Source organism: Schistocerca gregaria, chromosome 1, assembly GCF_023897955.1.
Source record: "Schistocerca gregaria isolate iqSchGreg1 chromosome 1, iqSchGreg1.2, whole genome shotgun sequence".
Taxonomy (NCBI): Eukaryota; Metazoa; Arthropoda; class Insecta; order Orthoptera; family Acrididae; genus Schistocerca; species Schistocerca gregaria.
The window spans coordinates 492,798,100-492,813,944 of record NC_064920.1 but is presented as its reverse complement, the minus strand read 5'-3'; the positions used below and the strand labels follow the sequence as shown (position 1 = coordinate 492,813,944).

Below are 15,845 nucleotides of genomic sequence, written 5' to 3'. Positions count from 1 at the left end.
AACCTTCTATATACTCCTTTCACCTTTCTGCCTTCCCTTCTTTTCTTAGAACTGGGTTGCCATCTGAGATCTTGATATTCATACACGTGGTTCTCTTCTCTCCAAAGGTCTCTTTAATTTTCCTGTAGGCAGTATCTATCTTACCCCTAGTGAGATAAGCTTCTACATCCTTACATTTGTCCTCTAGCCATCTCTGCTTAGCCATTTTGCACTTCCTGTCGATCTCATTTTTGAGACTTTTGTATTCCTTTTTGCCTGCTTCATTTACTGCATTTTTATATTTTCTCCTTTCATCAATTAAATTCAATATTTCTTCTGTTACCCAAGGATTTCTAGCAGCCCTCGTATTTTTACCTACTTTATCCTCTGCTGCCTTCACTACTTCATCCCTCAGAGCTACCCATTCTTCTTCTACTGTGTTTCTTTCCCCCATTCCTGTCAATTGTTCCCTTATTCTCTCCTTGAAACTCTGTACAACCTCTGGTTCTTTCAGCTTATCCAGATCCCATGTCCTTAAATTCCCACCTTTTTGCAGTTTCTTCAGTTTTAACCTACAGGTCATAACCAATAGATTGTGGTCAGAGTCCACATCTGCCCCTGGAAATGTCCTACAATTTAAAACCTGATTCCTAAATCTCTGTCTTACCATTATATAATCTATCTGATACCTTTTAGTATCTCCAGGATTCTTCCATGTATACAACCTTCTTTTATCATTCTTGAACCAAGTGTTAGCTATGATTAAGTTATGCTCTGTGCAAAATTCTGCCAGACGGCTTCCTCTTTCATTTCTTAGCCGCCATCCATACTCAACTACTATGTTTCCTTCTCTCCCTTTTCCTACTGACGAATTCCAGTCACCCATGACTATTAAATTTTCGTCTCCCTTCACTACCTGAATAATTTCTTTTATCTCATCATACATTTCATCAATTTCTTCATCATCTGCAGGGCTAGTTGGCATATAAACTTGTACTACTGTAGTAGGCATGGGCTTTGTGTCTATCTTGGCCACAATAATGCATTCACTATGCTGTTTGTCGTAGCTTACCCGCACTCCTATTTTTTTATTCATTATTAAACCTACTCCTGCATTACCCCTATTTGATTTTGTATTTATAACCCTGTATTCACCTGAATAAAGGTCTTGTTCCTCCTGCCACCGAACTTCACTAATTCCCACTATATCTAACTTTAACCTATCCATTTCCCTTTTTAAATTTTCTAACCTACCTGCCCGATTAAGGGATCTGACATTCCACGCTCCGATCCGTAGAACGCCAGTTTTCTTTCTCCTGATAAATATTTATAAATAACTAATTCCAGTGAGCGTGTACCATTGAATACTACTCATGTTAATGAATCCCTGTAGTATTGTTTCTTAGTATTCATGTCTCAGAAGATACTGTGGATTTATAATCAAGTTAGGTCTGTGTTTCGTCAAGTGTGAAGATGATTTCGGTCTACACCATATGCTCTTTTTACAATCTTAGTGAAAATGTTCAAAGACTTTATTCGAAACAGCAAAGCTGAGTTGAAGTAAAGAAGAAAAATATTTGTTTACTGTTCAAGGAAGTTTCCTGTTGCTTACGAAGTACGTACACTTTTCATAATCTATCGCCTTTTTGACGCGAACATGAGCTTACAATATTTCTTGTGTAGGTAAGTGTATTATAAAACTAAAAGTGGATGTTGAAGGGGAACAAATAAAACGACCGAAAGGTTGAAAGGGTAGGTGAAAGTGCACGCTCGTTATTAGTTTCTTTTACAGCAGCATCTAATTTCATCTGCCCCCAGGAATTACAGACACTGTAAAATCAAGCTAATACAGAGCGCCAGATTTTCAACTTGCTAAAATCACTCTACCACATTTCATGCATTTTGCGGAAAAATAAAGCTTTACATCTGCTTTTGACAGAGGAGGTTTCTAATTGGTCACATCTTTCCAGGCTCTGACATTGGGGTTTGTCACACATCTAATGTTCTCGTGGTTTAGCTACTACAGGAGAGGGTTTTTTGTTGATGTCTCAACAGTTAGAAAAAAATCTAAGAAGAAAAAAGAGAGGGTGAGGCACTACAAAAAAAATTGAATAAGTTTTGAAATAAGTTAGTTTACAACAATGAAAAAGTAATGTAATAATAAGTTGTGTACCTGAGACATACCTCGATGTTTTGCCGTCAGCTGTTAAAAGAGAACAAATGCGTTGGCAACATCATTCTCACATCAACATTTCTCAAACATCAGATACAAAACAGACTGAAAATATATACAATAAATTCACTTTAAGGGTTTGATCAAAGAGAATACTGACGTCAGAACACTTCTAGTATTGTGACAGAACTTTATGATATACCCAAAAGTCATGTCTTCCCAGAAGAGCGGAGTCGGCGAGAACGTATGAAGGACTGTTGAAAATTCATGGAAAGATTGCAGGTGTTTCAGTCATCACCCTGTTTCACAGCATCTTGCTTGAAATTATTGCATTCGTTAATGAAAATAAAGAGTTCTGAAACGGGATATTGCAACTCTGAAATAATGTAAGGTCATCTCGAAGTAATTTAAGGTCGCCTTTTTTACTTCCTGTTAACTTAGCTCTGGAATTTTCTAGGCAGAAGTCAGTAACATTAATGCCGTTACTAGAAAAGATATTCAATGGCACATTTCATACTTTCCGTCGTTAATAAGGCTAAAGAGACAAAAACAACAAAATCTGAAGGCATAAAACTCGGAGATAACTTGTTAGTCCGACAGTTGCAGCTTTTATTAATCATTTACTGTTTAAAGTTAACACTATATCTTATTTGTTTAGAATAATCGCTCATTTTATAATAAAGTAATGACCTTGCGAACCTGAAACTATCTGGTCTGGTTGGAACTAAGGATAGGTGCTGTTACATCACTCGAAGTATTTAGGGCCAGCCATAGTTTGGTCTCAATTGTATTATGGCTCTACTATGTATTGTTCTGCAGGACCATTCATTTTAAATACTTTGGATTATGTTCACGTTGAGGCATCAGATTGGCGAGAGGGGACTTCAGCACGAACCCTCCATCCAGCCCCAGACTTTAGGCTAGGTAGTCGTCTGTAACGATGCGGCAGAAGTTTTCCTGGTGTGACATTGTAAGTTTTGGTCAGTCCCCACAGTCTCTGGACTTTTAATCTTTTTGTCTGACCAACAGCAAAACGAATGTACGTAAACCACAGAAACGCAGCAAGGCTGTTTGTGATCAGAACACACCTTCAGAGCTCGTTGTGGGAAACCTGTATGTGTTGACACAAGGTCGGCACAGATGTCCTCTGTGGTTAGTACTGAAAGCAAGCCTGTTTTCGAACTTGACAAATTATAAGTAATCTTGTACAGCGTGTTTTATTTTTAAGCAAACCTCTTAAAATTTTTTGGGTGAGCTCCGAAATTGAGCTGTTATTTACACTGATGAGTTCCAGCGGTGCCGTATTGTCGGTTGTTCAGAAGATTTCCTTGACATTGTCTTTAGGATTAGACTACCAGACGAAGTTACATCATTGGATCCAGAGGTCAATACAAACCTAACGGTACTGCAGCAAATGAAGTACAACCGATAGAATAAGGTTTTCGTCCGTCTTGAGTTACTATGTGCTCACAGATTGTTCAGGAAATACCCATAGCAGCAAAGTGGCCCAAAAAATAAAGTCACAAGACGTCAAGGGAAGGAAATTATACTGGGTACCGGACAATGTGGAAATACTGGGAAACGAGTAACATCACACGGGAGCGACGGTTACAAGCAAGAAAAGTAATCTACGGTGTCATGCTCTCCCTTAACTACTATTGACTCGTTGCCGAGGAGCAAATGTGTGTCAGCGGCAGTGAGAGAATGTATGGCTGGAGGAAAAATTAAAGTTGGTGAAGCTTACACTTTAACCACGGTGATTAGCGTTGCAGTTACCACTAAGAACAGGACACAGACACACAGGCGCTTCCTCTGGCGGAATAGTGTCGGTGCGCCACGAGTTACATGATTACATTTTGTTTTCTGACAAGAAGGCAGCAATTTTTATTGACACCTAATCGTCCACTGTGTTACATAACAGTGATACAAATGTGTAAAATGTTTTAAAGTCTGTATTGTTTGCCGGACGCCCGCACAAATTGTTGGGTAGGTTATATTAACGTACATCAAAGTAGCTTGTACATCCTTCATTAGTCTGACTGGAAGTTAATTACGCATTATATAAGGTGCGTATGGGGAAGTTCGTGTGTGACCACAAAAATGAAGGACACAAGAGTTACAAACAAAACACTTTTATTAACTCTCAAAGTCATCACCATTCGCTACAAGACACTTCTGACATGTGTTTTAAACCTGTCCGAAACTGACAGCAAATGCTTCTTGTGGACTCACACGATCACCATGGTCACTTGTTTTGGATATCCACAGTGTCTGCGAATTTTCATGAAGAATAGTATTTATCAGGTTACCTTCCATTCTGTTGCACGCAGCGACTATTATTGACTTGTAAATAATAGATTTCAGCTTTCAGTCGCCCATTTTAAATTTTATTGGCAGATCTAGATTTCAGCTAGAAACTTGCCATTCTCAATGCACTATCATTTTGGATCAATGCATGTAATGCCTGTTGGTCAGGCTTCATCCACAGTTCATTGAATATAGTATTTACCATAAACTTTCTTATTTTCAACTCTTCTCCTCTCAAAGACAGCCACCGACCATCTGCAAGCGTCCTCTCGCATCGTCCGTAGTTTTCTGGGATTGTGCGTGTTGATCCGAATGCTGCTCAAACTCGAGACCGTCCTTCTCGTCTCTAAAGCGTTTCAACCACTCAGCTACACACTTTTGTTCAGTGCTTCATCACCATACACTTTCACTGACATTCCACAAGTCTCCGTCTCCATTTGCTCTAATTTGAAGCAGAACGTCGTGTAATGCGTGGCTCCATTTTGCAATGACACAAATACGACTTCTGCTTGCAGAATATCGAACTTTAGGAGTGAGAGCAGAAGCGATGAAGGTAAGCAAAGACACTGTAAGCACAGTTACTAAGGAACGTTTGCAGACGTTGCGGATATCCAGCAATGCGTGACCACGGAACTTCGAACGATTCCCATAAGAAGCCTTTTCTGAACGTCTGCAACTTAACTACCGATTTCAGAAGTACGTTGTAGCTAATTGTGATCTCTTTGAAGGTCAATAGAGGTATTTTGTTTGTAACCTTGTTTCCTTTATTGTCTGAGACCATATATCTTAAAATGGTATCCATATTTTTATTGAAGCACTTGCAAAATCCATGCATACAATTGTTAACCAACATTTACTTGTACTCACAGTGGCTGCCTCTTTCCCTGTTTTTATTAGCAATCAGCCAGCCAGGTGTTCAGGAAGCAACTTGTTGCACTATTCAGCTAATTATCGTTTTATTTAGTATTACGTCACACCATATCACCATATCACCACCACCAGCACCACCACCACCACCACCACCACCACCACCACCTCCACCATCATTTAAGTGCGACGAAAATGCATGACCTTTCTTGCGGATGTGTAGTCATTTATGAGTGCTTTTTACTAGTCATTTTAAAATGTGGATAAAGCATCCACTATTGTCACTGACGGATTGTCTCGCAAGCCTACAACATGCGTACATGCACCATTGTCCCAAGAAGTCACCTTACGACGAAAGACTATTTTCACATAGTATTAAGTTAATATTCTGCAAGAGTACTGATAACCATATTGTTGAGCTCCCTAAGGAACCAACCCAATAGGATAATACAACATTTAGTAAATAGTGCCCACTACGATGCGTTACGCACTTATCATGTCTAATGCTATATACAGAATCGATATTTCGTTACGGTCGATGGATGCAAAAGACTTGCGTCCATAATTTTCATTAATTCTAAAACATCAACACGAGGTATTTCAATAGCAAAGAAAAAATTGCACTAATACTCTAGTTAGAGACTCTGACGCCGTCTAATTTCTGCTTTACCGAATGGAATGTCAGCAACATCTGTAAGTGATTTGATTGCAGTTATTATTATTGCTGTTGTTGTTGTGATTTTAAGTCTGAAGACTGGTTTGACGCAGCTCTCCACACAATCTTGTTTAAGCCTCATCATCTCCAAATAACTACTGCAACCCAAATCCATTTGAACCTGCTTACTCTGCACGCTTCTTGACCTCTCTCTGAAATTTTTACCCCTCTGCCACACCTTCCTCCAGTATCAAATGATTCTTTGGTGCCTCAGAATGTATTCTATCAACCGATCTCTTCTTGTAGTCAAGCTATGTCAAAAATTCCCTTTCTCCCCATTTTGCTGAGTACCTCCTCACTAGTCACGCAATCTACCCATCATCCACTTTCCAGCATTCTTCTTTATCGGTACATTCACAAGCTTCTATACTCTTCTTGTCTGAACTGTTTATCATCCACTTCTAACTTTCGTACATAACTACCTCTAAAAAAATCCATTAAGAAAGGACTTCCGGACACTGAAATCTGTACTCGATGTTCACAAATTTTTCTTCCTCAGAAATGCTTTTCACGCTACTGCCTTCCTACATCTTATATACTTTCTAGTTCACCCATCCTCAGTTATTTTTCGGCCCAAGTAGCAAAATTCGTCTACTATATTTAATGTCTCATTTCCTAATATAATTCTTTCAGCGTCACCTGATTTACTTCGACTAACTGCGTTGGCTTTCCTTGTTTTGCTTTCGTTGATTTTCATCTTACATCCTCATTTCACGAAATTTTCCATTCCGTTCAACTGCGGTCTCTGACATAATTACAGTCTTATCGGCAAACCTCAAGGTTTTTATTTCTCCTCAGTAAACTTCAATTCCTTCTTCGCATTTTTCCTTAGCTTCCTTTGCTGCGTGCTGAATGTCCTGACTGAATAACACCGGTGATAGGCTATAACCTTGTCTCAATCGCTTTTCAACCACTGCTTCCCTTTCATGCCCTTCTACTCTTATATCTGTGTTTGGTTTCTGAACACGTTGTATGTAACCGTATGTTTCCCTCGCTGTATTTTTACACCTACTGTCTTTCAACGAGTGTATTCCAGTGACCACAGTAAGATGCAGTATTCGAATAACTCCAACACTCTGACAATGTAGATAACACTGGTCGTAATAAAACATGTCACACGTGAGACTTATGTTGTATTGCAAACAAGCAAGTAAAGCCCTCAATGATGAAGTTTTTTCAGCCTTCTTCTCCGTATGTGCAAGGAAGTGTTATAATGAAGGGGTTTTCAAGATTGAAACCTACCCCTTGTTTCTCTAGAAATCCGAGCCCCTATGCTACTTTCAGTTGTTCTGTGTAGTACTGACCTCATATACAATAAAGAATGTATGTGTAAAAGCAGGAAAAGTAGTTGGGAAAACAGCAGAGTTAGATCAACGCTGTAGCAACAAATGCTGAAAAACATACTTCAATATCTTTTTGCCACAGTGGTGTCTGATATTACTGGAATCAAATCTGTGTGTGCCTGTCAGATTACTTCGAAAAACAAAATGGATTCATGACACTCTTTGATCTCTTTCTGTTACCTCTGTTCCAGTCATCGCACTGTGCAAATGCGGGCAGTTTGGGACTGAGAAGGTTGTGCGCATACAGGATTTTTGCTTGTGCTGCGTTGCAGTAGATGAGCTAACACCGTCAACGTGATAGAATTTCGCTGCGCTCCTATTGGTTACTAACTGCATATTGCATTCGAAAAGTACCACAGAGCTTATATAATCAACGATGAATGAGTGGGTGATAAAGACGTCAGGCGTCTAGTCCCTTCACAACGGATCATTCCCACGTCATCATTATTATGACATAGGATTTACTATGATTGTTCCATAGAATCGGTTGCTTATAGGTGCATCTGCAGAATCCAGAGGCTCGTTACATAGTGGTTCTTGCTGTTAAGGAGACCGTTCGATAATAGGGTCGTTGTTGTCTCTGGCGCCTCAGGCCGCCACAGAGGCGTATCTGCTTAATTGCTACAATGTTAAGCAAGCCAATCTCGAACCGCTAGACTGGACGTGCTGACTAGCTGGATAATGCTCTCAAGGGACCTCAGACCACGCATCAACAAAATCAACAGCGTTTTTACATCTCAGCATATGCTGGAACGAACGAAATATGCACCAATGCTTTTTAGACGATTTCATTGACTGTCTACCGGAAGTTGAAAAACAAAGAGCATAATGTGAGAACGAGAGCAAAAGGTCAACTATGTGAGAAAGGGAGCAGATGCGTGCTGTAGCTTCAGTGACTGGAAACTTGCACGAAAATAATGAACTCTGTGAGTATTATCAGGTTAAGAAATAGTCTAACGAACGTGTTAAAATTGAAGTAATCAGTGTGTGGAGAAAATGATAACCGATGTTCCATATACGTCCTCCTATGCACCTCTTAATATATCTACATCTCAATAGACACAAATTTGTTTGGGGGAACGATGAAAGATCATGTCTGTATAGAAGGTGTTCTCTCTCACTTCATACCTAAAGTGACAACAATCTATTATAACTTCAGCATCGAATTATGAGTGTAACATCAACGTTTTTGACGAACTTCAACATCTTGCCAATGTTCGGCCAACATAATTTCTCGTTCATTAATAATCATAACTTTCTTATTTCTTGTGGTCACAGGATAATAAATTAATGAATATCGTAGTCATGCAGCACACAGATTTTGGCATTTCATTGTCCAAACATGTTTCGGTTCTAATTAACCATATCAGTCTTAGATAACCTAAAGTCATGGTAATGTATTTTTAAAGCATATACACTATGTGATCAAAAGTATCCGGACACCTGTCTGAAAATAACTTACAAGTTCGTGGCGCCCTCCATAGGTAATGCAGGAATTCAATATGGCGTTGGCCGACCATTACACTTGATGACAGCTTCCTTTCTCGCAGGCAGACGTTCAATCAGGTGCTGGAAGGTTGTTTGGGGAATGGCAGCCCAATCTTCACAGAGTGTTGTACTGAAGAGAGGTATCGATGTCGGTCGGTGAGGTCTTGCACGAATACGGCGTTCCAAAACATCCCAAAGGTGTTCTATAGGATTCAGGTCAGGACTATGCGCAGGCCAGACCATTACAGGGATGTTATTGTCGTGTAACCACTCCGCCACAGGCCGTGCATTATGAACAGGTGTTCAATCGTGTTGAAAGATGCAATCGCCATCCCCGAATTGCTAATGAGCAGTGGGAAGCAAGAAGGCGCTTAAAACATCAATGTAGACCTGTGCTGTGATAGTGCCACGCAAAACCACATGGGGTGCATGCCCCCTCCATGAAAAACACGACCACACCATAACACCACCGCCACCGAATTTTACTGTTGGCACTACACACGCTGGCAGATGACGTTCACAGTGCATTCGTCATACCCACACCCTTCAATTGGATCGTCACATTGTGTATCGTGATTCGTCACTCCACGCAACATTTCTCCACTGTTCAGTCGTCCAAAGTTTAGGCTGTTTACATCAAACGAGGCGTCGTTTGACCTTTACCGGCGTGATGTGTGGCTTATGAGCAGCCGCTCGACCACGAAATCCAAGTTTTCTCACCTCCCGCTTAACTGTCATGGTACTTGCAGTGGATCCTGATGCAGTTTGGAAGTTGTGATGGTCTGGATAGATGTCTGTCTATTATACATTTCGACCCTCCTCAACTGTCAGCTTGTCGCTGTCAGTCAACAGACGAGGTCGGCCTGTACGCTTTTGTGTTGTGCGTGTCCCTTCACGTTTTCGCTTCACTGTCACATCGGAAATAGTTGACCTTGGGATGTGTAGGAGTGTGGAAATCTCGCGTCCAAGTGACACCCAATCACCTGATCACGTTCGAAGTCCGTGAGTTCCGCGGAGAGCCCCATTCCGCTCTCTCACGACGTCTACTGAATACTGAAGTAGCTGATATGGAGCTCCTGGAGTAGGCGGCAGCACAGTGCACCTAATGTGAAAAACGATCGTGTTTTTGGGGTGTCCGGATACTTTTGATCACATGGTGTGTCTACATCTATATACATACATACATACATCTACATCATAATCCTCAAGACACCTAATGGTGTGTGGCGGAAGGTACTTTCGATACCACTATCTGATCCCTCCAACCGTCTTCCCCTCGCGAATAGTGCGTGGGAAGAATGACAGTCGGTAAGCCACTCTATTGGCTCTAATTTCTCGAATTTTCTCCTCGTGGTCCATATGCCAGATGTATGTGGGGGAAGTAAAATGTTGTCAGGCTCCTCCTGAAAAATGCTGTCCCGAAATCTCACTAGCAAATCTTCCGTAATGCACAACGCCTCTCTTGTAACGTCTGCCAGTGGAGTTTATTTAGCTTCTCCGTAACGCTCTATCGCCAGGTAAACGATCCCGTGACGAAACCCGCCGCTCTTCGTTGGATCCCTATCGCCAGGTAAACGATCCCGTGACGAAACGCGCCGCTCTTCGTTGGATCCCTATCAGTCTTACCTGATAGGAATCCCAGATAGATAAATAATACTCAAGAATCGAGCGAACAAGCGCCTTATAAGCCACTTCTTTCGTTGGATGACTTACATTTCATTAAGATTCTTCCAATGTACCTGGGCCTGATGCCTGCTTTTCCCACTATCTGTTTTATATGATCATTCCACTTAAGGTCGCTCTGGATGGTTACACCTAGATATTTGACGCAGACGCTGTCTCCAGCTGTTCGTCATCAATAGTGTAACTGTACAGCAGTTGATTTCTTTTCTAATGTCCAATATACTACACTGATTTATGTTCAGTGTCAACTGCCAGAGCGTGCATCATTCATTAATTCTCTGCACCATATGGTGCGTGACGGAGGGGTACCTTGTACCACTATCAGTAATTCTTTCCGTTTCCAGTAGCAAATAGAACGAGTGAATAAACGATTATCTCTATGTCTTCATACGATCTCTAATTTCTCTTATTTTCGTTGTCCTTACGTGAAATGTACGAAGGCAGCATGGAAATCGCTCTGCAATCAGTTTCAAATGCTGGTTCTCTAAGTTTTCTAAATAGTGTTCCACAAAAAGATTGTCGTCTTCCCTCCAGCGATTCCTATTTGAGTTTATGACGCATCTCCCTAACACTAGCGTGTTGGTCGAACATAGGGGTAACAAATCTAGCAGCCCGCCTCTGAATTGCTTCAATGTCTTCCTTTAATCCGACCTGGTGGGGATTTCAAACACTCGAACAGTACCTTGGAATAGTTTGCATTATTCTATACGTGGTACCCTTTGCAGATGAACCACACATTCGTAAAAGTTTACCAATAAACCGAAGTCGACAATTCGCCTGCTCTGCTACCGTCCTTTCCTGTTCGTTCCGTTCCATACCACTTAATAAGTTACACCTATATATTTTATTGACGAGACTGTGTCATTGTTCTGAAACTATTATGTAATATCGTACGCCAGGCTGCAGTGAGCGTTCATGTGCAAAGAAGAACGCTGGTTTTAGTAACTGTCCCAATTTAGTGGTGCAGTGAACGTTCTTATAGAATTACGACTAAAAGATGCAGCTGAACCGGCCTCAATGTTAAATATTTTCTTTCTCTAAATTGTTTACGAGTATGCATGATATGTTGATTTCAATCTATTACATAGATCTCTGTGTCTTCGAGTTCACAATGTAACTGGTATTATGATTGCCCGGTGTGTTAGAGGCTACCTCAATGTAACTCAGGTTTTGCGGCTCTACGTGCATACCGGGTGATCAAGAAGTCAGTATAAATTTGAAAACTTAATAAACCACGGAATAATGTAGATAGAGAGTTAAAAATTGACACACATGCTTGGAATGACATAGGGTTTTATTAGAAAAAAATCAAAGTTCACAAAATGTCCAATACATGGCGCTGGACAGCAAAACTTCAGTGACTGCGCATGACAATCGTGTATAAAAGGAGCTGTAATGAGACAGAGAATCAGATGCACCAGCAGTCGCAGCATGTTGACGCTACCTGAAAAGGCACTTTTACTGAAGCTATATTATCAAAATGGGGAATTTTCTAATTCAACGTTATGAGCCTATCGCCTTAGGAAAGGGATTCGAACGGGTAAAGGTCCGTTGACAAATGCAGCTGTGGAGAGAAAGATTTCGAAGTTCGAAGCCACGGGTTGTTTACACGATAGACCCTGTAGTGGCACAAGGCGTAATGTTGCTGAGACAGTTCATGAAGAAATGGAGACTGTAGTGGGTTCGTCTATGCACGGGGAAGTCAGCGCTCATGCAGTCGCACGTCGCACCGGCATTCCCTACACTACTGTTTTGTTGGCACTTAGGCATACCCTCCGATGCTATCCGTACAAAATCCATCGTCATCATGAACTGTTACCTGGTGATTTAGTGAAGCGGAGGGAATTTGCGGTGTGGGCGTTTCAAGAGATGGCGGAAGATGACGATTGGTTGAGTAACGTGCTGTGGACCGACGAAGCTCATTTCACGCTCCGAAGGTCTGTCAACGCACACAACTGCAAAATTTGGGCTACCGAAAATCCTAGAACTGTTGTGGAAACTCCATTGCACGATGAGAAAGTCACGGTATGGGTTGGATTTAGAACATGTACCGTTCTCGGGCCTTTTTTCTTCGAGGAAATGCGTGATTCTGGTTTTGTAACTGCTACAGTGATGGGAGAGAGGTACGCCGATATGTTACAAAATCGCATCTTCCCCAGCCTGGCTGATAAACACCTGCTGGAACGTGGGAGGTTTATGCAGGATGGCGCTCCACCCCAACTGCTAGACGCGTGAAAGATCTCTCGCGCACGTCGTTTGGTGATGATCGTGTGCTCAGCCGCCACTTTCGTCATGCTTGGCCTCCCAAGTCCCCAGACCTCAGTCCGTGCGATTATTGGCTTTGGGGCTACCTGAAGTCGTAATTGTATCGTGATCGACCGACATCTCTAGGGGTGCTGAAAGACAACATCTGACGCCAATGCCTCACCATAACTCCGGACATGCTTTACAGTGCCGTTCACAACATTATTCCTCGACTACAGCTATTGTTGCGGAATGATGGTGGACATATTGAGCATTTCCTGTAAAGAACATCATCTTTGCTTTGTCTTCCTTTGTTATGCTAATTATTGCTATTCTGATCAGATGAAGCGCCATCTGTCGGACTTTTTTGAACTTTTGTATTTTTTTGGTTCTAGTAAAACCCCATGTCATTCCAAGCATGTGTGTTAATTTGTACCTCTCTATCTACGTTATTCCGTGATTTATTCAGTTTTTGAATTTATACAGACTTTTTGATCACCCGGTATTTCTGATACTATGAAGTTTATACAGAATTACTCAGTTGCACATCTGGTAGCATTCGTATGCACGCGAAGCTGGGTGAGGCATCAATTCGGCATCCGGCCATCCTGATTCAGGTTTTCCATGATTACCCCAAATCGCTCCAGGCAAATGCCGGGATGGTTACTTTGAATGGGCACGGCCGACTTCCTTCCCCGTCCTTCCCTAATCCAATGAGACCGATGACCTTGCTGTTTGGTCTCTTCCCTCAGACAATCCAATCCAATCCTAACTAACCTAAGGAACCATAAATTTATTCCACCATCTAGTTTCTCGTTCGTAAGTGGGCTTCTGTGTGTGTGTGTGTGTGTGTGTGTGTGTGTGTGTGTGTGTGTGTGTTTCAATGTGCGCTTTTCTTACTCCAAAAGAAGAAAGGTGCGTGGGGGAAGGAAATTCCGATAGGACAGTTATTTTCAATATTCGCAGTTTCTAACTGGTTTTACTGCTCTGTGAGGTATATGCATAATAAGTTTTTATCTTCTGCTAATGCGTTCTGACTGCGGTAACAGTCAATATGTGGTACCAGGTATTGTTGTGCTTGGGAATCTGGCGCTCTGTTTTCTGAGGATGTGGCTACGAGATTACTATGTTCCATAGACATAAGGTGTCTTCATTTTTCACTGGTGTTCGCTGCTTTGAATATTTTGCTTTCAAATGTATGTAAGTCTTTTTCAATTTGTACTGATTTATATTTGTGGCTTTTTACTGGCACACACTTGATTGCTTTAATTTATAAATATTTTAATCGAATTTTTTATTCTCAACTACAGTGTATTGGGTGTCCGGGCTTCTATTTTGAAGCCTCCAACACCGATGAATGTTGTAAAGTTGTATGAACAGCAATTCATTTTTTTGTGAATGTGTAGCATTTCTTTTAATTTCTTCTGTGATCTGATTAGCTCTTTGATGGTATCAGTCATAGATGTCGTATTAGTTTTTGTGCATAAACTGGATATGATTTGTGATTCACATGCGTTATTTAGTTTGTCTCCAGAATTCAGTCACCTGTATTGTAGATCTAAATGAGAATAGTTACATAAAAGAAGCAATCCACTTTGTACTCTGGAATTCCACTTGTTGCACAGACCACCAAATTGTTTGAAATTGCGCATTCTAATATAGTGTCCGATATGAGAAAATTTACAAATTATGAAGAGTCAATTTTATAAAAAAGTCATGTGGTGTCACCGCCAGACACCACACTTGCTAGGTGGTAGCCTTTATATCGGCCGCGGTCCGGTAGCATACGTCAGACCCGCGTGTCGCCACTATCAGCGATGGCAGACCGAGCGCCGCCACACGGCAGGTCTAGAGAGAGACTTCCTAGCACTCGCCCCAGTTGTACAGCCGACTTTGCTAGCGATGGTTAACTGACAAAATACGCTCTCATTTGCCGAGACGATAGTTAGCATAGCCTTTAGCTACGATATTCGCTACAACCTAGCAAGGCGCCATTATCTGTTACTATTGATACTGTGAATCATGTAATGTCAAGAGCGACGTTCGTCATTAATGGCTTAAAGTTAAGTATTCCACCATCTGCGTCCGTTTTTCTCAATTCTAATTCCCTTGCCATGTTCCAGACCTCACGCCAGCCTGCGTGAGCTAAAACGAGTGCGTTTCGGCCTCCTTTAGTAACACGGTGTTGGCTCTCCTGCCAACCACAAGTCATACCTCTGGTCACAAACTGATTGTATAAATAATTTTCAGAATAACAGAGAAAACATCCACCAAAGAATGTACAACGTTGTACGAACATGACTGGTAATAAAGAATATAAACCTTTTACTGGTAACTTGTTATGGCATGTCCTAAATGATCAGGAATAGCATGGCTCTGAAATCGTTGTCTTCTCTGACATTACTAGGTTGACAACGACCCTGTAAATGGACTGTACACACTCTCTCTGAGATTGCCTCCTGCAATTAGTCTACTAGTTGTAAAGATTATCTAACATTTGTATCCATCTACTTCCTCTATTTTAATGACCTGCTTCATTCCACTTCACGCAGTAGGTTGTGAACACTTTGTGCAGATGACTAATTCTGACATCTGGAACTCATATGAAGTGGGCATGACAGTAGGCATTGAATTCAGAGATTGTTTCTTACGGTCATAATAGATCGATACTGCGTGTACAAAATGTGAAAGCAGAGATTCGAGTAACTCGAATGGGATTCTTTGGATGAATGGCGACACTGTTTTCACAAAATCGGGTAGGTGTGTGACGTATCCATTTAATTCTGGTTTAGTACATGGCTGAGGTAATGGATCCTATACAGTCATTTTTCTATCTATCAGCACGCGACTGGAGTAGGAAATGTAGTGATGCGAAGTAACCGCCGCCTTTTGCTGTATAGTGGCTTGCGAAATGTAAATGTAGAACAGTTTTCATTATGGAGCTTCTTCAAGTAACCCTGCTACGCCTGTTTCGTTCTTACAGTTAAACTGGAATAATATCCCATCATAAATGTTTTTGTTTTGTTCTATGTAACGCCAAAGGTGT

At 41.3% G+C, this 15,845-nt stretch overlaps 1 protein-coding gene across 5 annotated transcripts in view; it reads right to left on the bottom strand.

Moving 5' to 3' along the window:
- The window catches only part of LOC126353886 (potassium voltage-gated channel subfamily H member 8), a 1,477,332-nt gene that overhangs the window by 306,494 nt on the left and 1,154,993 nt on the right, over positions 1-15,845 (bottom strand). For 2 of the 5 annotated variants that reach the window (XM_050003094.1, XM_050003103.1), the window contains exon 6: positions 2,153-2,182. The exons of the other annotated variants lie outside the window; for them this stretch is intronic. In XM_050003094.1, the coding sequence (XP_049859051.1) occupies positions 2,153-2,182 (30 nt within the window). The remainder of the gene's footprint in view (positions 1-2,152; positions 2,183-15,845) is intronic. 5 annotated transcript variants of the gene reach the window in all.